We start from the raw sequence: 24,736 nt of genomic DNA on the forward strand, positions 1-24,736 counted from the left end.
CCGATTGCATTTAATTTCGGACGCATAATTAATTAGTTGTGTTTACATTACATGCTTAAGTCAACAAATTAAATTCGAAGTTTAGTCGGAGTTGATTCGGGAGTGTTGATTAAGTCAGCTTATAAGTTATTAATAATATACGGTTTGAAAGGATCATTATGAGGCAAATCCTCCATATTCATTTATAGAATATCTGACTTTAAGTAAAGTGAGATTCCCTCCTTGGAAATTCATCACTGCAAACTCAATTAACATTTGAGTTTAGTTTAAATACTACGTAAATAACGAATGTTTAATTTGATTTAACGAACAATCCTCTGACGATAATAGCCAACAATTGAAAGTAAATAATAAAAGAAAACTGAGCGAATTAAGAACTGAATGGCCTGTAATGGTTTTTCTCACGCGAATGTCAAAAGAAGATAAACGATAAACTGCCGAATTCAAATGATTTATAGCTGAATTTTCACGGATTTTTTGGATTAGTCTTATTTATACCGAAATGCAATTGATATGTACTTTTCACTTGATTCAAACTCGCATAAATAACGAACTTGCATCAAACTTTAAACCGCCAAATACATTCACCTCGAATTATGAACATCTATCAATTTCTTTGCTTGCCTAAATGGAAAACTATTTGACAGGTATTTTCCAGACACGTTCAAGCGCCATAATTAAAAATCACTCAATAACTTTTATTTTCCCTTTCGAGGAATTTTACGACGCCATAATAATAAATTTTTATTTACTTATAAAGCAAATACCTTTTCTATCGAATCCCATAAAACAGATTATAACATCAAGATAAAGATTTAAACCAACAATATTGCTTTCCGATGATTTTTCTCATGATCTGAAATGATTTTTAACTCACCTGAGCTAATTGCTTGACCTCAGCCATTTTAGTTGACCATTTTTGACCTGAAATCAAACTTGCATTATGTGATGATGGTCTTGGTCTTACATCAACAAGATAGAAATAGATTTGTCCAAATCTTGACTGAAATCGGCTCGAATCGGTACTTTTGGTCGTAAAACGGATGACTGATTAATATTTATTTAATGGATTAAGTTCTAAGCAACAGTCATGTTTTATGAGACTTATGGTTTCATCAAGTCCGCATCACTTTATTGATCTTTCAGACCGTCCAGTTACACATAACATATATTGATGATGTCATATAACATTGTCAGCTCAAATATGAATCTACGTTAAACCCACCGCAATGGTAAAAATGCACGCATGCCACATTTAAAACAATTATATTAATATTAACGCGATGATAAACCAGAGTTTTATGTGTGGCACGCGAATATTTTGATGAAACTTTGATAGAAATAATTTTTCATGTCGATTTGGCATTTTGCGCGCTTGTGATGCAGGTAGACCATAGAGCCAGTGTAAATACGCTCTCACACTTCCACAGTAACCGGAATTTTCCCACTCAAAAGATCACTTTGAAGCTCGGTACCGAGTGAACTGTTTGGAGTTTAGCGGTTTCTTTTCTACTTTTTGAGTAATTTCGCATTGCCGCGAATAAGATTACTGGCTTCTGTGGAAATTTACGTAAAGCGGAAAAAATCGGGCGATTTTGAGCGAAAACTATTGGGTTAGAGAACGCCCCAACATGTGGCGAGTCGGTGTTTTACAAAAGGAGGTTCTCCGAAAACTTTGCTAAAAAGTTATAATATGGGTTTACAATTATGATCCTCTTAATGGAAATGCTCTGCGAGAAGTTTGCGCCAAAATAAAGGTGATGCTGACTAATTTGCTCCAGCACAAGGAGATTGCGTATGACAACTATAAATCAGGAATGCTGAAGCGCCAGACCCTGCGGAATTTAATTTATTTTTCTCGTGCACGCGCACAATCGGCTCGCAATTATGATAATTTTGACACAAGATTAATTAAGGGGTCCTGGTAGAGTGGCGATTTTTCAGTTATCTGTTGTTTTTCCCAGGAAAAGAATCTCATCGAGAAATAATTACGGAATATATTTCATTCTTCGCTGAGGGAACGTGACAGTGTTCAGCGCCAAAATTAAACATTAACGTGTTTTCGGAAAAAAATACCAATTTGGAGCAAATAAGCGTTTCCAATTTTAGACGACGTTGTAAATAATCATCGCGAAAATCAACTGATAAAAACGGAGTGACCTAATAAAAAGCCCAATTTTAATTTTGCCTATACAGTCGCCGTCTAGTTCCATGGTGGCGTTAATTACATCGTATAGAATGATAAAACGAGTTCTGCGATGGTTCACACTTTTGAATCGATTTTAACTCATTTATACTTCGAACGATCGGCTTGAAATATTAAAAGAATTTCAAGTTTAAACTAATTTATTAATTTGTAATTTCCAATTTTCTATCTTCCAGGGTTGTACTAAAATAGATCCTCCGTTTCCAGCACTAAATTCGCGCGCGGTCGATGCCAAAATGAAAAATTGATAGCATGTCGAACACAACAAACTTAAATAAAATTAATCTGAGGTGTTTTAATCTTGTTTGATCAATACGTTTCCGTGTAAGGCCGGACTATTTTTGTTTACATTATTGAATCAAATTCAAACATGTATTGATTTGCAATCAAATTATCTGCCAGTGTTCGCTAAGTTACATTATCTTTTTATCTTCCAAGCCCAAATTAACCGGAGCCTTGACGGGATTGTCGATCGTGACAAAAAGTCTTGCCCGCCCTAACCTGATGTTACCCCCGAATTAAAACTTATTATTCACCCTTGTAAGTCGCGGAATACAAGTTAATAATGAAAGCTAAATCTCTTTTAATTGACGTTAAAGGTATCCCGTCATTTCTAATTATTATATAGGTGTGTACGTTAACTTTAAATTAAGTTGGTGGAGTGTTTAATACGATTTCGGCAAAAGCTGGACAAATAGGTTTGTTTATAGAGGCGTACATCTATACATAATCTACTTTATCGGGTAGCAAATTTTGAGATCGGTTTTTAAAGCAAGTTCAGTTTTCGACGTTTGACATTTCCCGGCTGTTGGCTTCGCTTCCAGCCTTAATTACCATTACAACATTAAAACGAGTGTTCTAATGGCTTTACATGCATAAACGGCGAATAGAAGAAGACCGTGAATAAACATAAATTTGATACTGCCGTTTCAAATTAGTGTTATTATTTACATTGCTGTTGAATAATGTATAACGGAGTATTTTGTTGGGGCATCGTAATCTTAGGTAAAATGAGAAGCAGTAAACAGCGTAAAATGGAGACGTGGTGACGGCAGAAAGAGGAGAAATCCCGAAATATGCACGTGTTGCTGAATTTTCGAAGCTTCGGTGATCAGACATCACCAGCTCAAGTCAACCCATTTGTACCTCAATGCAGTACACGAGCAAAAACGATTGTTTAGCAATGCAATCGATCTCTGGTTTATGCTCCCTTAACTAAATTTATTTTTAGTAAAATTGATTCCGCTAAAGACTCGTAAAATATGATAAGTTGGGCGGTTTTATTTCTTAATAAATTGGAAGACGTATACCGATACGTCATGCCTAACGCCTTGAAAGCATCCTAAAAATACGAACGAACAATAATGAATATGCTTTCATCACTTTAATCACCTCTTAGAGAGGTAGACACGCCAATCGCCGCTCTTTTATTTCAGATAAAATACCCTTGAAAATAAGCTCCACAAAGCATAAAAAGTAAAAAAGCCGTAAACTAATATAAATTGCAAGACAAAGGCTTTTAGACTAAATTAATATTAACTAGTTTCAGAAGTTTCGAAAAAAATCACTAATAGCATTCTCCGTTTAGTTCTTGGAGCAACTCGTTCCGCGCTCTGCTGGACTTGTGACTCGTGCTGTTTGGTTTTTGAATAAAAATAAAAATAGGGGCACAAGAGTTGCCACTTTATTTGAGATTTAGTTAAATCTGTTTTCCAGAGCCTGTTTCGGGTTTTAAGTCGTGTAACAGTCTCGGTAGAAAAACCCCGAACACCATCGATTGGAAAGAGCGTGGAAAGCATTTTAATCACTGATGAAAAATTATGTTGCGAAAAATATTTCGAATTGTTTTTTGATGGTGACGTTAGCAGGCCCAAACTGCTCTATAATCGCCGAAATTAGTAGTCGGGCTTTACTACTAACGAGACATTTAAAAACGAATAATGGCTGCGTGGAGTTTTATTTTGGAGGCTTTTGCTAAATAGTGGTTAATGAAAGTGTGTGGGGTTGTTAGTGAACTAATAAACCTATTAGATTCAGCTTTTGTAGCTGTTATTGATGTGGGATGAAAGAGTAAATTGAATGTCAATCAAGTTTGTGAAATTTAGGCAAATATGTCTTGGGTTCACTTATAAAAGTGTCTAACATGTTTTATATTTTATGCCGAAACGAGTGAACAGCTACATCATATTAAATCTTTGTAGGTGAAAATCCTTGCAAAGAAAATCTTGTTTAAAGATCTTTTAGTTAGGTAATGAGTATAGTTGAAACGTTTCCAAATTTTCGTCTTTGGAGATATTTCATGTTTAATGGTAAGACGCTTGTAATTGCCTAATGTATTGGAAAATGCCGTACAAAGGAAGAGGAATTACGTAAAAATTTCTATTCAAAAGAGATGTGCAAGTATAAAGGTGTCATTATCACAACTTAAAACTTAATTAAAGCCGGCGTTATTATAATAAATTAATATCATTGCGGACTGTCGTCTATTGTTTCACATATAATGAAAATATTTATTTTAAAACTTCGTTTGTGGTAAAATTCGTTTTACATTGTTTTCGGTAAATGACAGTCTATGAACTGGGCAAAATAAACGTAATTAGTTTCCCGGCGTCCTTCTTATAAAAGGAATTTCCACTCCTTGCAAGCATTTACTCTCTACTTTGTAAGTTAATCGGTGAAAAGAAAGACGCGAATTAACTTTATTGTAAAGTGATGAAAGTGTAACAGAGACATGATTTCATTGTTATAGTGATTAAAACTTTTAATTGTTGCATTTGCGGAAGCGATCAAATCAAAAATTCAGTGCCGAGCTTTCGCCAAAGTTTAGACATTTCCGAATATCTATGAATATCTCAACGGTGACATTAAACATACATTACGTAACATCTCACGGTATGACAAGTCAGCAAATGTTGGCGTTTGGATTCTGCATGTCGTGTGCATGATCTAGTACATAACGGACAAAATTTGCATTCGGGATGCTCCTATACAAGGCAATACCAAAGAAAATCACAATTTCTGATGTCCAAATTTGCATTTATATTTCTTAAAGTTTATAGTTTACAGTCTGAGTCTCTATTACTACTTTTTGCATGATTAATTTACATATATTGGTATTTTTCAAGTTTTGGGTTGACGTTGTCGAATATTTTTGTGTATAAATCGAATTTCGTAGAATTTGGGCTGCATATTTGTAGATAAATATTCATAGCACAAACATCAAAGCTCGAATGATACAGCGAATATGTGTGTGCGGTATTAATAAAGTCACGATAAATGAACTGAAATAAAGCTTAATTGAAATGTGATTTAGAATTATTTCAATTAGTAAAAAAGGACATTAACGGGGCTGGTGCTATTTTACCGAATTTAATGAAGCTGTTTTGACATGTATTGAATTTAAAATATATGAATTTGATTTTTAATTTGACGTATTTGTAACCGTTCGGTTGAGATAAAATGCCAAATGAGCAATTAAAAAGTGATTTTCGTGGATTGATTGTAAATAAAAAAGTTTTGTGCGCTGTTGCAATAAATAAAAGTAGAGGTTTTAATTTTGTGTGATTGAGTTAAAAAATGATTAAATTTTTAAACGTTGCTTGACAACACATGCTGAACTTTTCGACGTTGATGAATGCCTTCATCAGCATACAACAATGCTTAAATGCTCCACAGGCTCTCCAAAGAATAATCCTACTAATTTTGTAGCAATTATTTTGCCTCAATCAAATTTTTAAAGGAGGTTAATCCCCAAAAGTGGCAGTATATTGTGCAGTGCGCTATCTCTTGATTTGTTAATAGGAAACAAAGCAAAGTTGGAAGTAGCAATAATTAATATTATCTCAAAACTATTGTAAGAGAATCTTCGATTAAAGTTCACACGAGTGGCTGGGTTCACAGCCGCCCAAAATTCGAGTTATCATTGACGGATATTAAACCATTTGATAATTTGGTACCGATATATTAATCAACACGCGAATAATAAATTTTTAGTGAATGGATGTTGCACAAATGTCTCTGTTTAAATTCAGAGCACGCTTTACCTTCTGTGCATGTTTTGCATGCTCCGAATGAAACAAAATTATTTCAACGTAAAGTATTTGAAAGTTGTTAATCGCTGGAAAAACAAATAGAATCTCCGCCGCTTCCCTTGAAGTCGACTTGCCCCAAATTATAAAATACTTTAAAAGCATTCGAGTTCTCAATCCGGTGAATTTAAACAGATCGTGTGATATGTAGCCCATCCATTTGCCAGCTTTTTCACCCCAAATGTATTGATTAAATCTGTTTTTTTGCTTCCGTATCAAAATGGCATCACTTATAAAAACACCAAATTAATAAATCGACTCCACTCTTCCAACATAAAGTGCTTGTAAATTTACAAAGTCCCGCCTTCTCAACATTCCCTTTTTACGGTTCTCTTGGGTAAACACTGAGGATAGCATAATTAACGACTCTCTTACATTAAGGTGCAATATAACAGCTAGGTAATCGCCCTACTTGTTAGAAGCTTCTACCGAATTCATCCACTGAGGGATTTTTCTTTGATTCGAACTTATTTAACCCGAGTTTTTGTTGATTCAAACGCACACACAAACAATAATAAGCAAATCATTCCGTATGTAAATATGACATTTTACGCGCTTTTTATTTCGCCCACACTACGAAAGTCTTAATTTATTTATTTGTCAAGCGCAAATAATAATTAAGCACAGCCGCGTAATTTAAGTAAACAATTTTAGCGATTTTTTAGGTAAAACAAAACGGTTTTCCCTAAATTGCTTTTTTTATTATTTTATTACACTGCAGGGAATTAGTTGTGCTTACGACCTAATCCCTATTTTCTTGTAATTTCCGGTTGTCTTACTTCGTTTATTAACTCTTATGATTTATTTGGAAAAATACGGCTTTAGTGTCTTGTAGTCATTAAACAGTATATTACTGTGCTCTGTAAACCCGCTTCAATTACCACCTGAAAGCAGCTATTTCCATTTTATTAGTGCTAGATACGAAATTTCTTGTCATGTCTGTACAAGCTCATTTTTATCGATTTGGTGATTCCCACATTTTCTAGGCCACAATTCTAATTATGAAAAATTACAACGCATAATGACCATGTTCTAGCTTTCATAATACGTTGTCTGTAACAGTGTCGGTAAAATTTAAGCGGAAGCTTTGCAACCAAAATATTGTTCTTGTTCCATCTTGGAGGTTATTTACAAATCCAAATTCTGAATAAATTTCAAGCATCCACTGAAACTGTATTAAATGTCCCACCGAATGAAACAATTTCCAGCTTAACGGATAAAGTCGCCCTTAAGCAAACTTTTGTTCAGCGGCTTGACAAAACGATTTATGAAATTTTTCGTATTACAAACAAGGTGCGCAAAATTTAGCTTTAAGGTAAAAGCGACATCAATTAAAAAACAGTGATCGTCGAAATATTGAATAGAAAAGATCGGCTTTTTTTCTATAAGCTGAAAGCTTTTATATTGCGTGATTTGAATGCAGCAAAATAAAACAGAGTGGAGCGTCAAGCGTGCAGCTTAGTATTCGTTTCCGCAAAATTTTCATTGCAATCTACATTCAAAATTTTATTTGTCTCTCTGTGGCGCAAAAATATTTTTTAATATTTTAAATTTAATTAACAAGATGCCGCTAATTAAAAACTGAACTGCTGTTTAGTAATTTTACAGAAAGAATACTATGTTTTTGTAATTAACAAGTTTGCCTAAGGGAGTTGTGGGTATGACAGCGCATTTGATATAACGAGATACTTTCAAAATGTCCCGAGGTGTACTATTCTATTAAAACAACGTTACCTATTTTTATCATTTTATTTACAAACAAGAATGCAAAACTTGCTTCAAAAATATCAGAAGTGATTAATTTAGTTAGAGGATAGTCCCTAACTAACCGGAACAACCTCCATTAGTTAAACTTGTCTAAAAGTAATAGATAATTCAATGTAGTGGCCCAAAAACAAACCAAATGGACTTAAAGGAGTCTGATAAATAGAACAAAAAGTTTTCGCCCGTCATCACACAGTTAACGAATTATTTCTCGCCTCGAAGATTGTTTTTAATTTTTGTGAAACCGTGCAACTTGTCACGATTATGCCAAATCGCAACAATAAACTAAACTTGCAAACTTGAAAAAACTTCGTGACTGAAATTTTCGCTAAAAATTCGACTTACAGGAAGTAGAATAGTTGTGTGTTTTTTTCAACGTGACAAAAACAAAGTTCGCGTTCCACGTATTTGGCATTTAAAATTCACCACCACCCCCGAGACCACGTTGAATATAACTGAATGAAGAGTGGAACAGACATCGAGACGCCAACAACGTTACGGATCCTGCGTCGTAACGCTTTATATAAATTTTCGTTTAATTCAAAATGTTTCAGATGACCATTCATTAAGAGTTCAGAAAGTATCTGGTCTTTTTTGACAATGAACAGGCTTTTCTGCCGGCGAATCGCGCTAATTTATTATTGCTATTAAGCGTTCAGACTCTTAAGATTAAACTTGTTTAATTGGGAAATACCTTAACACAGTTTCGTTTAAATTAAACGGAGCACGGAGCGAGCAAAAAGATTTGCTTCCGAATGACCGAATGAATTTACATCGGACTAAATTTTTTATTAGAAATTGACCAGACACTTTGTATCGATTCCTTCCAGCAATTCAAATCGTTGCAACATAATTATAAAAAATATTCAAACGCACGGTTGAACCAAATTGCCAATTTTATTTTGTTATTTTAATCTCTGCTCCCATTCTTTTATTGCCAGGTATCTCAAATTGAATAAAAATTGATCTGAACAAATATTGTATCTTTTCTTACAAACTTCAATACTTTTCCGGGTATCATTAGATTTAGTCACGAAACCAAATCGTAGATCCAAAATTCATCATTAAGTCGTGATGAGTTTTTTATTGCCACAAAATGTTTTAAAACATAGGAATGTTGGTAAATAAAATTGTGAGTAAATTTAACACGCAATATAGGTACCACCAAATTGGTTATAAAAATGGTGGATGCGCCGGGTTAGAAATAATGAACACAATTGTTAAAGTTCCACAGTTTTGATTGATTTTAATTGTGCTTTTATTATCTTGTTTGAATGTTATTGAAGAGTCTCCAACAATGCAACAACCGTATTTTAGACTATTTATTGGTATTCTATCCAAATATAAATTTTCCGATAAAATGTAAAAGGTGAAACATGACAATTTTCTAATTTGTCTCATTGATTTTTGCTGGTGGTTATTATTTTTGCCACTGGTTTTTACGGAATTTTAAATGAAAGATTGAAACAATGGTTAAAAATTTCAAACTTTTAGAGCTTCCTTCAAATGTATAGTAAAGTTAATTAAAATCTATTATTAGTTTTTGTGTGTAAAATGAACGTTGGCTGTATTGTCGTCTTTGGCGTATTTTCACTAAAAGTGTTATTTGATTTTTATTAACAAGCCGTTTTTATTGCATTAAAAATTAATAAACGAAATGCCTCAAGTCAGAGAAAAGTATGAGGTTTTATTAAAGCTTGTGAACATAAAAAATATTTAATTTAAATGTAATAAGATTCACATTATGTGGAAATTAGTGAAATCAGATTGAAGGGTAGATCCCGGGTGAAATAAGGTTTTGTCTAATATCTCTGTTCCGACTTTGGAAAATCCATTTAAATGACAATTCGCTTTAAAAACAAAAAAGACAGTAATGGGGAATTCGTTTAGCGTCTTTTATATCATAAAGTACAAGAATAAGTCTGAACAATAGGCGCCACATTTCTTTAATAGATCTTTAATACTTGAATACATAAGAAGCAGTTGCCGAGAATCAGATTTAAATTTGGCTTTTTGTTTATTGTACCACATCAAATGAATACCGTAATCACAAAGATAAATGAGAAAACTTTTACAATTGTTTTTTGTCAGATTAGAAATTCTAATTAACTTATGTCAGACTTCATACGTGCTTTTAAAAACTTTGGTTTTACTGAACGGACACTCCTAATTAGAATTTATAAAATTAAAACAAAAAGCGTCTCTCACACGGTTGAGTGATTCTAAACAACAGAATTTTTAATTTTGCATGCGCCGCATCTGCAAATTCACATCTGTCTATTACTCAATTTTAGTAAGAAGTAAATTTTGATGGAAAAAGTTAAATCGTTTGTCGATAATTTACCAAATGTCTAGCCTTACACCAACACGACATCTGTGAATGGAAGTGGAAAGGAAACCAAATCGATTGCGGCTGATAAAGATTTGTGGTAGGGGTCTTCAACCACTTGGAAAAATTCAAAAATTCGTATTTGATTTTTGTATATTTCGTTAAAAATAACGTTGGAATGGAACTTAACATAACTAAAAAATAACCCTATTGTATTATTTTTTAGAATTTTTTTTAATATCAATTTTTTGTGCAAATTCCTTAGTTGTTCTAACTTTTTGTATTTTTCTAATATCATAGTATAAATCATAATTATTACCCTTAAGAACCGAGCAACCAGAAATACACTACTGCCAGTTAGCGTGTTGCATGCATCATAGCCTCGTTAGAGGCATCGTTTAATTGGTTGCATAATATTAAACTATTTTGCAACTTTTAACCAACACTGCTAATTTTCGGGAGATTTACTGTTTTATTTTTTATATATTTATGCAAGCCAAAGATACGACTGATGTTCTGTTTTAATTAAAGTAGTCTCAAAGTCTGCGAACCACAAAAAATACTATCTGACTATTTTTTGTTTTAAAAATTTTAACATAAAAAATAATGTTTGCGTCTATAAAAAACCGAAAAGGTAGATTTAATTATTTAACATTTTTACATTTTGCCAACTCATAAGTAAGTTATTTATATTAATATGGTGACGAATTATTATTAAGATCTAGAGCGAGTTTTTAATCAATTCATAGACCACTTTTAAGTTCAATAATCCTGTCGGTTTCTTCAGAACGGTTTTGACAATGCGTTCAATAACCAGAATATAATACTGACTCTGAGAAACCAATTTGTACTGTTGGTAAATTTGGATTAGTCACTATACTCTAATCTGCTTAAAAATTGTTATCATGATTGGTAAAAATAAGAGTATTCCACCTATGTAAATTCTTGCAAATTACAAAGAAACGTGTCCCGTTATAGTACCCAGTTACAAATATAATTAAATTCCATGTGTCAAGACTGGTAGTTGTAATCAAAATATTCTTCATTCTTGCCTATTGATCAATATTTTTGGAGTTTGCAAAAACATAATTAAAATAATATAGTAGATTCTGCAAATTATTAAGCCTCAACGGTAAAGTGGTGGGGAAAGATGCATCATAAAACGTGGTTTATAAGAGCAACTTATTTTATAAAGTTGTAACATTGCGGGATCAATGTGAGACAGTAACGTATCATCACCACGCAATGGGGATAATTTACCAATTATTTTATTTGTGTTTATTGATTGTTGTGTTTGGTTTCTCATCTCTCGCCGCTCAGCAGCATCCAGAAGCATCAGATGCAATTGTGATTGAAGGTATGCAAAGTTGACTCAGAATTATTTTTTTTTAAATCAATCAACCGTAAAACGGTTTTCAGATTTACTGTTTCACCCACACTGTGGATATTTTATTATTATTATTATTATTATTATTACCTGCTATTTTAATGACTGATGTATTTACTAATATTTATTCATTTATACACATCATTTATTTATTATAAGCAAATATTTTTGTGTTTTTTTGAAACCGTGTATTATTGCGCAAAAATTCTGCATTTTCTCGGATATAATATATAGTTTTTTATTTTTTGAAGTGTAAGTTTTTTCGTTTTGCGTTATTAAATTAGTTTAACATTTGAATCTGTTTAAGAAAAATTTTAACACCACCTGCTAGCGTGGCACCCGCAATCAGCCACTGCCAAGGTCGTGAAGAACGTTCACCTTGGGACCACAGTATTGATATGCTTCTTCAAACTTTTCAAAGATTATAATGTGTCTCTAATTGCTCATTGATGAAGCCGGTTTTTTAATTGGTCTAAATTAGAAAAATGAAAATTTTTTGGAAATGCCGCATAACCATTGCCAAAATTTGAAAGCACACGAAGTCATACAAATGTTTATTGTATTGATCATGAGTCACTGCATAAATAATTAATTACCTATTATTTAAATGTACGGCTATAAAAATATATATCGGGTACGTAAACATGAACCAAAAATGATTATTTTGACCGTTTATGTTTTTTGGCTGTCGTGGGGTATAATAAATAGTGGAATTTTGTTTTGTCTGAAAACTGGATTGACTGGTACGCTCCATCGGCAGACAATATATTAATATCGAAAACAAAAGGGAAATTCCATGCTAATTCGCATATCGAATTTGTGAGATTTTTGATTAATTGGTTCGGGTTTTGTTGGCGTGGCATTTTTTCATCTCACCGTTGCGATGTTGTATTTCAGCTAAATCAGAGAGACAACCCAAAAGGAGCGACAGTCAGTTTGTTTTGAAAGAAACAGCGTATCAATACAATCCCGGTTTAATTCCGTCTAACATTAACACGGTCCCTTTGGCAACAACAGGCCCTTGTTTTACTGGCAAAGGAGTTCTCGGGAAATGCACTTCATTTCGCCAATGCTATCCCTACTTCAAAGTGCCAGTATTAGACAATTTCGAAAGCTGGATTTTAGGAATGTACGACACTTGCAGTTATTACACTGCACAAGGTAGACAGGTAAAACCATTTTTATAAAAATCCCTTCCTTAATTGCCACTTTTTTATACGAAAATCAAGTTCATGAAATAAAAAAGTGACTAGAATCATAAAACAAACACTTTCAGATGTTTGGGGTCTGCTGCGCAAACCCAGTCAAACCAGCAACTGAGCCGAGCGAAAACTTCAATAACGCTCTGACCAGCTCAAATACTACCATTAATGAGGCCATTCCGTATTACCCACAGTTGACCAACTGGCCGCCCCCGATCCCGACCCACCCCCCAGACCACACCATTCCGCCGTTGCCCACCCATCCCCCATCTCCCGGATACCCGCCGTTGCCGACCCACCCTCCCTCTCCCGGATATCCCACCCTGCCCCCTGTCACCCAGAAGCCGCCAGCGTGGCCCCCGGCCATAACCACCAAGCCCCCATACAAGCCCACGAGACCCACAACCAAGCCGCCAGCGACGCAGGCACCCGTCGTGTCTTCTTGTGGGGCGAAAAATGGGTACCAAGATCAAGAACGGATTGTGGGTGGACATAACGCGGACGTCGGTGAATGGCCTTGGATTGCGGCACTTTTTAACGGAGGAAGACAGTTTTGTGGAGGCTCCTTGATTGATAATATCCACATATTATCGGCAGCCCATTGCGTAGCCCAGTAATGAAATTCCGCTAAAATTTTTGGCGAGTTAACAGCGGTGATTTTAGCATGAGCTCTTGGGACGTCGCAAGACTAACAGTTAGACTGGGAGACCACAACATTAAAACCAATACGGAAATCAGACACATTGAAAAGCGCGTTAAAAGGATTGTGAGACATAGAGGCTTTGATCCTCGGACATTGGTACCAAATCGCTCTTTTCGAATGTTAAAAAAACGCATTTTTTTAGTACAACGACATTGCTATTTTGACCTTAGATAGTCCAGTTCAGTTCTCGCAACAAATCAGGCCAATTTGTTTACCAACAGTAGGTAATGATTTTGCAGGACACACAGGCACGGTGATTGGATGGGGAAGTCTCAGGGAAAGTGGACCACAACCTTCTGTATTACAAGAAGTTAATATTCCCATCTGGAGTAATAGAGACTGTAAATTAAAATATGGTCCTGCGGCACCTGGAGGCATTGTGGACCACATGTTATGTGCAGGACAAGCTGCCAGAGATTCTTGCAGCGTAAGGATAATTATTCAAACATGCAACTCTTTTAATTTATTTTTTAAAGGGTGATAGTGGAGGTCCCCTCATGGTTAATTCAGGAAAGTGGACTCAAGTTGGAATCGTTTCTTGGGGAATAGGGTGCGGTAAAGGACAATATCCAGGGGTTTACACCCGAGTGGAAAAGTTTTTGCCATGGATAAATAAAAATTTAAAATGATCTGTATCAAATAAAAGTTTTTTAATAAGAGTTGCCGTTTACTTAGCCCCAAAAAAATAATGTAGCTACAATTTTGTTAAATTTTTTGTAATATTGTTATGTCCAAAGTACCATGAATTAATTATTTTTAATAAAAATGTGTTTTATCTTTATTGAAAAAAGTATAACTAAATATTACGGATAGTTTCAGGCCGTTAAAAATTTAAAAATATTTATTTTATTGGCTTAAATTGAAACAAGGTTCATTGATTTTTAGAATAACTAATCAAAAATATGTATACGTGTTTGGTACAAAAAATTAAAATTCTATAAAACAGTTAACGCATCCAAACAGTATTTTATTACGAATTTATTCGTAGGAATTGCAAGCTACAATAAAAACAGCTCCAGATTTTCGACAGTAAAATAGGTTAAAAAATAGATAGGTTGCAAACCAGGCTGTGAGGATGTTAAAATGGGTTTTCCAGTCAATAGCCAATGAACATAAAAACTGTCTATTATAAAGTAAAGTGCACCTAAATGATTTCAATGAAATGCGTCCGAAGGTACAGATATTCAAAAAAATCAAATTTGGGGTCATAAGCATTAACATGATGTTTACAGCCTTAATAAGAAAATTGTTAATTGTTAATAAACTAGTTTGTTAATATCCAAGACCTTTAATAGTTGAGATAACAAACAATATTTTTTCGTTGGGCGCAAATTCTTCTATTCCGATGACAAAAGAAATAAACAATTTCTATTATTTATTTTTTTCTCATGCGTGCTCATCTTTAACTTAAATTTCAACTTTCACAGCGATTAATTTACGTGGCAAGATGAACGGTGGAAATTCGGTAAAAATAACTTTTTTTTAGTGTGTGAGACGACTGAGACGTACGACTTTTTGCATTTTTTCAAGTGTCTGTGGTGTCTTTCGTAAATTTCGTCCACCAGGAGCGGAGAACAAAACTGTCTTTTTGATACTTACCGAAGAAAGGCTTAATACTTTTTTTATTAACTTGTGTAAATTTAATTTTTATAGCTCAAAAAGTAGCTACCAAAATTATGCTTGACTCCATTTAGAAGCGCTGAACAAAATTAAGTCCTTTGTTTACTAAACCCATTTAAAACTCAACGAATAGGTGTTGGTTTCCTACATGTGTCTAGCTTAACAACTGGTAGCTAATTTGCCACAAGATACTTCATCCCTGTCAGTAATTTGACCAAGTTACGCCTACACTGATGCTTCAACGCTCATTTAATCATTCAAACAAAGATAGACATTGATCCAAAGCGGTGTCAAATTTCGAGATCTAAAGCGATATTGTAAGTAAGTATTCAAATTTTTTCTAAAACCAGGTTTATTGCTTTGCGTGTGCCAACGGGGTTTCCCGAAGGATTTCCGAAATAAAAAATCAGTCAGTGAAAACGTTTTATTGAAATTCGACTATATTTGTACAGGGGTATAAATAACAACAATCACAACAAAATAAAAACATTCGGGAAAAGTAAATGTCTAATAATAAACCGTATAATTATTTTATATATGTATATAATTCCTAAGGTGTAGGTGAATGTGTCTGTATACACTAGGGGCCATGTGGCCGCGGTAGACTAAAATAGATATATTATATACAATTTCAGGAAATTTCTACAAATGAAATGACTTTTAAGATACACTTCCAGGTTATAAAGCACATGAACATACATCCCGTAGCCGTTACAGCGCTTGTTCTTGCTCCAGCTCCAGGGCCCACACGTGCTGGGGCCAACCTGTTCGCCCTTTTGCCTTTCTCGTCTTGATCATATCTTCCTGTTTACAACCGTTTTATAAACATCTCTTTCAACAAGGTTATGATGCGACATTTTTCTAATGCAGCATTTCATCGCGAGACAAATAAATAAATTGCTAGCCAAATGAGATCAGCAGAATTTAGATTTAATAAAGGAGTGGTTCAATAAGTCTTTGTTTTTTTGATTGTAATTAAGAGAATTTCCCTCTAGGTGAAAAATTGGATTGCGGTGATATTTTATTATAATGTGACATGATGATCTATTTGGCGTCCACCCTCCCGATAAATTTGAGTGAAATGCAGAAGCGCTAAGTGCAGTTAACTTAATAGATAAATGATTTTTGTGTGGTGGAAGAAGGGCCGGCGCCCTGCTTGACATTCAATTCGGTTAATCAGATTTGGGCTTATTTACTGTCAATAAGTTAGGAATTTAATCACATAACACAATTACTTACCCCAATATCGCCCTTTGATGAGACTTGTTCATTTGTGCATTCGGTGACGGTGTTGTTTGTCGATTTTTTGCCCATCGAACCCAGCTCTGCTGTGAAACTTCCGGGCGCTGGATCGTCCGATTCCAAAGCTTTTACGAGATAATTAATATAGGAAGTGGCTAATCTTAATGTTTTAATCTGGAATGAAGAAACTTAATTCTTAAATAAAAACTGGAGTTGGAGACGTTACTTTAGATAATTTTGTGTCTGGTGGAACATTTGGAATGCAGTCACGTAAATCGGCGTAAGCGTTATTGATGGATTGCGTACGGCGACGTTCTTTCTTATTTGCAGTTGTTCTTCGCTTTACCACCCTTACGAACGGAACTTGGACGTGTTGCAAGGGCTCATCGGCTACAGGGATATTAGCAGTATAGGCTTAAAGTGAAAATGTCGGCTTCATGATTCTTGTTCGGTCAAAATTTACTTTTTTATTCAGAGTTAAATAATTTGTAACAATTAACGAAAACCAAACTGATTGACCTTTTTTGCTACTTACTATTTCTATAGTGAGATAGTCGTTGCTGGGAAGATACTTTGTTAGACGTTCCAGCAAAATAAGAATATGAACCAACCAAAGGGTTTTGAACATTACTTGTTGGGGACGGTGAGTCTGACCGAGGGCTGCTTGACCAAAAGTTCGAGTCATCACCGTTCAGCGAACCACCATCTGTGTTAAAAAAGTTACACTAAGTGGTAGTTTCGACAAAAGCAGTGCAAAATTTTAAGGGCATTACACTTTTATAGTACTTTATACCAAATGGTCAATACGACAATAAATATTTATAGATGAGCGGTCAAAATAATTAGTCAAAAATATAAAATATGAAACTATCGATAAGTCTGCAGTAGTTGGTAATTTTGATAATGCGCACTACATCATAGAACGAGTTCTATTTGACATTTCTTGTTCAATAGTCCAATTTTTATTATTATTATTATTATTATTATTATTATTATTATTATTATTATTATTATTATTATTATTATTATTATTATTATTATTATTATTATATTATTTTGTTTTGTATTACGTATATTTCTAAGAAAATCGCGATTTTTAATTAATAAAAATTCTTTGCATTTTACACGCCTGACTACGTTAGAAAGGTATCTTCCCTAATCTTTTGGTAATTTTTCACTTACAGACAATGACAAAAATTAAAAAAAATATCAATCAAAATATTTTTGATTAAAAAGTCATATTATGAATTTTATGCTAAACTACGCGTATTTACTTCAGATAATTGTTGTCGAAATTAGGGAAAAAAATACCACTCAGATATTTAATTAAAGGCACTTTTACGTTTTAACTTTAAAAATTATTTTCATTTATAAACTGCTACTGGTGGGCCCTTAAATTTAGGTGACAATGTGAACTGTAATTGGGGTAAGATTGTAAAAGATTTCGATAAGATATCGTTTATATAAAAAAAAAACAATTATTTAACCAACTAAGTAAAAATTTGTAACTATGATATCAGAGTTCGATCCGCTAGGACTTAGTTCAAATAACGGTTAAACTCACAAAACTGCTACAATTTTATTTATTAATAAAAAAAAATTAAGAAAAATCGAGAGTGGTCTTTATCAATGTACAGTCAGGTTTGTAAAATTTTATATTTCATTAGAAATCGCGATTTCCTAAGGTCGCCGACTATATTATGAAATAAATACGATTATTATTTGGCTGACTGTTTGTAAGATCATACTGCATATGAGGAATAAACCGCAGTTTAAACTGTATGCAGTAGATTTATTTTTTGTTTATTTGCCTTCCCATGATTTTTTCTAAGTTCTGCAGAATTTCCTCTGATTTCTTCATGACACTTTCAAGATTTCCCCTGGTTTTTGAAATTGATTTTCCCTGATTGAGATATTATTCTCCGCTTTCGTTGTGATTTTAGCTTCGTTTCTTTCTTCTCTTGTTTAAGTTTTGACCGTCAAAACTTAAGTTTTAGAAAAAAATTCCCTCTTTTAGCAAAAGTGTGTGTAAGGACTTTTTGTAATATATAGGTAATAATGGATTTTGTAATTCTAAGTGTAATTTTAAAATGTGTGGAACTCAGTTTCTAATGATGAATGAAGTAACAATTCAGTTAAATTTTTGTGATTGCTGCGAGTTTTGCTCATGGCGGAATGATTTTCTAATAGAATACAGGTCGTATTTATTATTGGTAATCTCTATAATAATATGGTTTGTAAAAAAGCAACTTTATTGAAAAATAAAAAGAAAAAATTTCAGTAACACAGCAAATTGTAGGTATTTTTTTACTCGTAATCATGAAGCAAGCTTTACAAAATAAACAAAACTACTCTATTTCAATATAAATTAGTACAGTAATTTTTTACACCATTTTCCTCTGCGGTTTTCCCTTCGAATGTATATAATGAATTACATGCTGTTCAATTTATTTATATTTTTATGCACATAAAATATTTATTTGAATTATACAGATCTATCGACACATTATAATAATTATTCTTACGGCTTTTTAAAAAATAAATAATAAAAATTAGCTTCCTATTTCATGGTTTTTAAAAACGACTGTAAATTTTATTATATACCATGAGATAACTGAACTAATTGATATTAAATGTAACTTAATTCGATTTAATTTTAATAATATTAATCTCCTTAATTAATTATTAGTTAAAAATTTACAAGTTCGCTTGCACAAAGTAAAGACTTAAATAATTTAAGAGCAAAGATGAATTTGAGTGTGATTATTGATTTTTGAGATATAGTAAAAATACTTTTTGAAGACTCACTTTGCATATTTAAGTTGTTTGTTAATAGAACAAAATATAACGTTAGTGAGTGCTATACCTATTAAAAAAATATTTCTACCAAAAATGACAGGTTAAACTTCTATTTTAGAACATAAAATAAATAAAAAACAAATGAACAACGTGCCAAGGAAAAATAATTTCGGTTCACTGTACGTTTTTTTAGTTTTTAATATTTGGTAAATATTTGAAGCTTTCATAAATTATTTAACCCTATACACGAAAAAGAAACTAAAAACAGACCAGTTTCGAAACCATTAAAATCACCATAAATAAACAAAACGGATTTACAATTTTATATAAATTTTCTCGAGTATTTTATACTATTTTGAAGTTTAGGTGATACCAGGCAGCCTTGTGTTTATTTTTACACATTTTTATGTTTATGGCGACAAAAAAGGAAAGTTAAATTGCTCTCGTTACCAATTTTTGTTATTGGTGATTATTTTATTGCATACGTGCGATTTTAATGTACGTGCAATTAAAAAGATGCTCGGTTTTGTGTAACACTAAATGATGGTAGTAATTTCGAAAACTTGACATCTATATGTTTGTTTTCTTTAGAATTTTATAAGATGTGCTACATTTGTGCGACAAATGTTTCATCTTTGGAAATATAAAGTAACTACATTTCAACACAACATTTACCTATACGATGTAAGAATTATGAATATAAATCTGTGAGTAGAAAATCAGGCAAATAGGTAAATAGCGGACAATCGCAATAATTGTATGTTGATGAAAAACGCATATAATTTCATCTCAGATGATTCAATGCGATATCTTAGACCCTTGATGTACTTAATACTGTTGAGATATTTGCTGCAACCATGCAAAAGTACATACCTTGTATATAGTGGTAAGTGGAGGATTGTGTCGAATATCCATAATGAAAAATTTCCGAATGTGGTGTCGAATTGTTGTATGACATTTTTCAACTTGATAATTATAGTGTTTAAAATTGTCTTGTAAACCACTCAATTAACCGTTTGTCACTAGCAGCTAGCCTCAGGCAATCATCTACTGAAAGCTTTCCGCTGTTATTTTGTTACTAATTTAATCATAAAGGCGGAGCATCGCATCTGATGAAAGCTTATTGCTCAGCCCTTGCTGGTGGGGTGGATCCTTCTGCAGATCCTCCCATAATTTTATTAAATACACATAATCCACGCTTATTGAATTATTCCCTCTAATTTCAGTGGTTCCCTCTTCGAAATATTCAAAGAACAAAGTCAAATTTTGTTAACAAAAACCGCAAAAATTGTTTTCTTGTTTGTGCCACACTAATCAAAATTTTCAAGCTTTTGGCCGGCCTTACAATTTTTTAGTAAGTTGAGGATTTAAACAATCACAAAAAATATAAAAACGAAAAAACGTGTTCAATTTTTAAGCAGTGACCACTGAGACTCGTCTGGCGCCTATTACACACATGTCTAGAAACTTTTCCCACATTAATAGAGCCCCACTTGAAAAAGTCTGATAAAAGCTATTTTAAACCAACTAACTTTACACTCATTCCTTATCTTGTTCTTGCAAAACAGCATAAAAGCGTTATTAGTAGATACCAAGAAGGGCGAGTGAAATTAAAAATTGAAAGTATTGTTTATCGGAACGAAATATTTTTTCACGAATGGCTAACAACAATTTAATCATTTCTCCGAACCAATTTAAATACTTAGTTAATAGTTGATATTTTTTATTATCAGTAATTCTGAAATTAGATCCGCCGAGATTGATTGTTTGTGTGTTTAATTCATGTACATGTGGCGTTATAAACCCTGGAAGAGTATATGTATATATACAAAGGTAACTTCATGTATCTAATATAAGCTCCGAGTATTTGAATCGGAAGCTGATCAGAGCGGGCACTTTCCCTCTCTCTTCACCAACGTCACGCTTCGTATCTCGACACAAAACAGATACCATGTAATCAACTAAATGAACTTAAATTTTCAGTAGTCACTACTTATAGGTTTAGAGCTTTGGCTAAACATTTTTGCCGAAAAATGTATTTTCACTTGCACCGTACGTATTCCTCGCTCGACGTGTCCAAAGTGACACATTGTCACTACACCTACCCATTACCTACTCGAAACATGATATTTCTAATCCATATGTATACCATTATGTATAGTACAGACAGACGCCAAGGGCCACTTTAAAACACTATGGGATAGGGCACCGCTGATGGGAAAGCTGTGGGCCGGGGAACTGTCGTATCAAATAAAAAATACTTGTCTAATTGATTGTATAATTTTTATTTTTTGAATTATACTATATTACTGATGTGCGAATTGCAAAACTAAGTCAAAGTAATGAACTTGGAGGATGTTGCAATAACACGAAGGGTGTTTTTACGTGAATAAATTAGTTTAAAGGATTTAGAAAACTACAGGGGTTGTTATCGTTAAGACCTCCTAGTGATAATGACGCAGACTAGATCCTATAAAACCTTTGGATTTTCTGGAAACTGTGTAGAACTATGGAACGATTCATTCTTATTAACTGGACTGTGCTTTGTGTAGCCGTTCTTTTCTTCGAAACAGTATTGTCAACACCTCATGTAAGTACTCACATTTATATTACTTTTCGATTTTTTAAACTGTAATTTTTTCAAGTGTTTAAAAATGTACTCTTAACTTAATTTTTTTATTGCATTATATGGATCATTGTCGGATATCTTGAGTAATGTCTTAAAAGCAGGGAATAACTCCATAACGATTGTTGAGATTCTTATTATTATTGTCTTGGAAAGATTTTTTCTGCAATAAAATTTACTTAACTGTTCATAATTGTTAATGTTACAAATTTTTTCTTCGATTTTTTCTTACAAGTACCTTATTTTTACTAAAATGCTTTTATTTTCAAAAAATGGTACGAGTAAGTACAACTTTCCGCTTTTCTTGAACACCTTCTCAATTTTTCCAAAACTACCTAATTATTATTATGCTTTGTAAGGTGCTTCATATTAAAAAACACAAATTTTAAATTGCACCAGATTTGGTTATATAAAAAACCGAAGAAACCGAGACAATTAATTCGTTTTATCTGAAGTTTGCACTATGCGAACGTTTTTATTATTGTCTATTTTATAAATGTATTTTTTATTTTGGATGTCTACGCAATAAAAACACAAAATATTGGCTAAAATTTTTTATGGAAAAGGTAATATTCCTGGTATACAAATATTATCCAGTGAAAAAAATTATAAAACTAAATTTTGGAAGATCCAGAAAAAGAATTTAATTAAAAATTTTCACGTTAGAGCAACAATTCTGAAAACCGTGTTTTTAAGACATTAATCGTTAATTTGCAATTTTGCTCGCATATATCGTGGCAAACCGGAGCGCATCTAACAGCAGCAAATTAAAAAAAACATTTTTCAGAAGCTTTACAAGTTATTAATTATGACAGTGTACATTTTCACCACGTAGGAGTTATGTTATTTATTAATGAGAATGTTATTACATTATCAGCTTCTGGGTCAACTTCACAAAACAATGAATAAGTTTTTACAAAAAAATAGTTTTATAAACTTCACCTATATGTTACTTTCCGAATTATTAATTTTTTTATTAGAATGATGTACAAGAAAGTGCGTTGATAAGGTTTGAAAAAAATTTAAAAAAATTTTCCATGAAAGAAAATGACCAAAAGCACGACCAAATGTATTTTTTTCCTTACCTACATAAGTATCGATGTTTTACAAAAATGGATCAACTAATAATTCGAGGATATAGGGGAAAACAAAGAATGTCATTTTTTCAATAATTTAAACTAATAACGACATTTATTATTGGTAGCAAAAATTAAGAGCTTTTACTGTGTCCATACAAGCGAAAACAATAAATTATTGTTATTACATTTCTCGTTTTCGTTCTTTTTTCTTTAGTTGATACTGATATCAAAAATTAGATTTAGGTTTAAGTCTAAATTGTTTCGTATGGCGGCTGTTAAAAACATGTCAAAACAAAATATTTTGTGAAAACTGAAACCATAAATTGCTAAATAGGAACAATGTAAAAGTAGAACTAAAAAACTTGTTTTCCTCAGAATGTGACATTTCTTGTTTTCTCCCTGTTCTTCAATTGATATATTTTTTAATTGTTAACAAAAAAACGTTAGAATAATTTATAACATTTACCTACATAATTACAATATAATAGTTCGTTAGTCTGCTCGCAATATCTGAAGTCTACTACAAAAATGACTTAAAAAATTAGTGAACAATATAAAAATTAAAAAATTGTCTAAAAACTATAGAAATAGATCACACTATGTTGATTTCTTAGTACTTCTATCGTAAATAGGTAAATTTATATAACATACAAAATAATATTAAAACTGATGATGATAATACTAAATAATTTTCAAGTACTGAATAGTAAAAAAAATCAGTGTTTGTTATTGTGAATACGGTAGATGTCTTATGCAGAGCGCGGAATAAAAATCATCCTTTTGTGTTCATTTACATTTATATACATTTCTGAAAATTATATTTGAACTAGTCGATTTTTTCTTTTTATTTTTTATAGTCTTTTTTATTTACGATGTATTTTTGACTCACTACGGTCCGACATATAACTTCATTGACCATTTTATTTGAAGATAACTCGCCTATGTTGTTGCCATTTTAATGCTAAATGTAAAAATATCTTTTCATCAATGGCGTCAAAAAGTGCATTTTCATTTAAAAGAAATTGTCTGTATACGATTAAAACACAAAATGTGCTTTATTCAATTTATTTACCATAAATTTCAAACATTTAATATTTAATGTGGAGTTTATTGCCGTTCCCAGGAATCAAGCGTTCCAAATGAACGAAACGACGATAGTAAGGAAACGTACTTCTGGTTCGGGCCCAGACTTGGAAGGAAAAAAAGGAATTCAAGTAACGATGATTTGTACCAAGATATGCAGAAGGAGGAATTAGTTTCTCTTACAGATGCTTTGCAGGATGTACCATGGGCTATAATTGCTGTAAATGGTAAATTGCGGCCTTTGCCTAAATGAAATACCGCATGATTTGAAATAAGATCTTTTAGAAGGAAAACGACATGTAGTGAATTTCACTCCAAGGTTAGGTAGAGAATCTGGTGAAGAGTTTGTTAACAATGCTCCTGAGGATCGATGGTTACAAAATCACGAAACATCAGGAGAAATGTTGTATCAAAGATCACCTCCGTTCGCGCCCAGGCTGGGAAGACACTCATCTCCATTTTCCCCTCGATTAGGAAGGGAAAATGATAGGAATCTCTTTTCATAAGTTACTGCAAATAATAAAATGCTTATTACTTACCCTGTGTTGGTAAAATAAAATAATACACAAGTCATTTCGAGTTTCAACTCCGGATTACCTTAAATAACA

At 32.8% G+C, this 24,736-nt stretch overlaps 4 protein-coding genes across 11 annotated transcripts in view; 2 read left to right on the forward strand and 2 right to left on the reverse strand.

Moving 5' to 3' along the window:
• Window positions 1–8,557, reverse strand: part of mGluR (metabotropic Glutamate Receptor) — a 32,679-nt gene extending 24,122 nt beyond the window's left edge. For 2 of the 6 annotated variants that reach the window (XM_015981324.2, XM_015981293.2), the window contains exons 1-2: window positions 8,404–8,557; window positions 878–924 (exon numbers count right to left, since the gene is read on the reverse strand). The gene's annotated coding sequence lies outside the window, so the exon portion shown is untranslated. The remainder of the gene's footprint in view (window positions 1–877; window positions 925–8,403) is intronic. The other 4 variants (XM_015981287.2, XM_015981298.2, XM_015981291.2 and 1 more) reach the window with 2 other exon arrangements.
• Window positions 8,558–11,568: 3,011 nt separating this feature from the next.
• LOC661085 (proclotting enzyme) lies at window positions 11,569–14,338 on the forward strand. The gene is made up of 6 exons (XM_008202383.3): window positions 11,569–11,744; window positions 12,672–12,943; window positions 13,051–13,589; window positions 13,640–13,775; window positions 13,822–14,106; window positions 14,156–14,338. Exons 1-6 carry the CDS (start codon window positions 11,633–11,635, stop codon window positions 14,306–14,308), a joined length of 1,497 nt encoding a protein of 498 aa, XP_008200605.1. The 5' UTR covers window positions 11,569–11,632; the 3' UTR covers window positions 14,309–14,338.
• Window positions 14,339–15,709: 1,371 nt separating this feature from the next.
• On the reverse strand, window positions 15,710–20,409 carry LOC661028 (heart- and neural crest derivatives-expressed protein 2). 2 transcript variants are annotated; one of them, XM_967217.4, is made up of 5 exons: window positions 20,214–20,409; window positions 17,077–17,247; window positions 16,768–16,931; window positions 16,539–16,715; window positions 15,710–16,103 (listed from the first exon to the last, which is right to left on the reverse strand). In XM_967217.4, exons 1-5 carry the CDS (start codon window positions 20,296–20,298, stop codon window positions 16,011–16,013), a joined length of 690 nt encoding a protein of 229 aa, XP_972310.2. In that variant the 5' UTR covers window positions 20,299–20,409; the 3' UTR covers window positions 15,710–16,010. The 2 variants fall into 2 exon arrangements, with proteins under 2 accessions (XP_972310.2, XP_008200604.1); XM_008202382.3 differs by having other exon boundaries at window positions 16,768–16,955.
• A 1,361-nt stretch (window positions 20,410–21,770) lies between these two features.
• LOC103314974 (PBAN-type neuropeptides) lies at window positions 21,771–24,701 on the forward strand. Of its 2 annotated transcripts, none has more exons than XM_008202381.3 (3): window positions 21,771–21,930; window positions 24,169–24,355; window positions 24,405–24,701. In XM_008202381.3, exons 1-3 carry the CDS (start codon window positions 21,850–21,852, stop codon window positions 24,632–24,634), a joined length of 498 nt encoding a protein of 165 aa, XP_008200603.2. In that variant the 5' UTR covers window positions 21,771–21,849; the 3' UTR covers window positions 24,635–24,701. The 2 variants fall into 2 exon arrangements, with proteins under 2 accessions (XP_008200603.2, XP_015835244.1); XM_015979758.2 differs by having other exon boundaries at window positions 24,414–24,701.
• Window positions 24,702–24,736: the final 35 nt, after the last annotated feature.

This window comes from Tribolium castaneum, chromosome 10, assembly GCF_031307605.1.
Source record: "Tribolium castaneum strain GA2 chromosome 10, icTriCast1.1, whole genome shotgun sequence".
NCBI lineage: Eukaryota > Metazoa > Arthropoda > Insecta > Coleoptera > Tenebrionidae > Tribolium > Tribolium castaneum.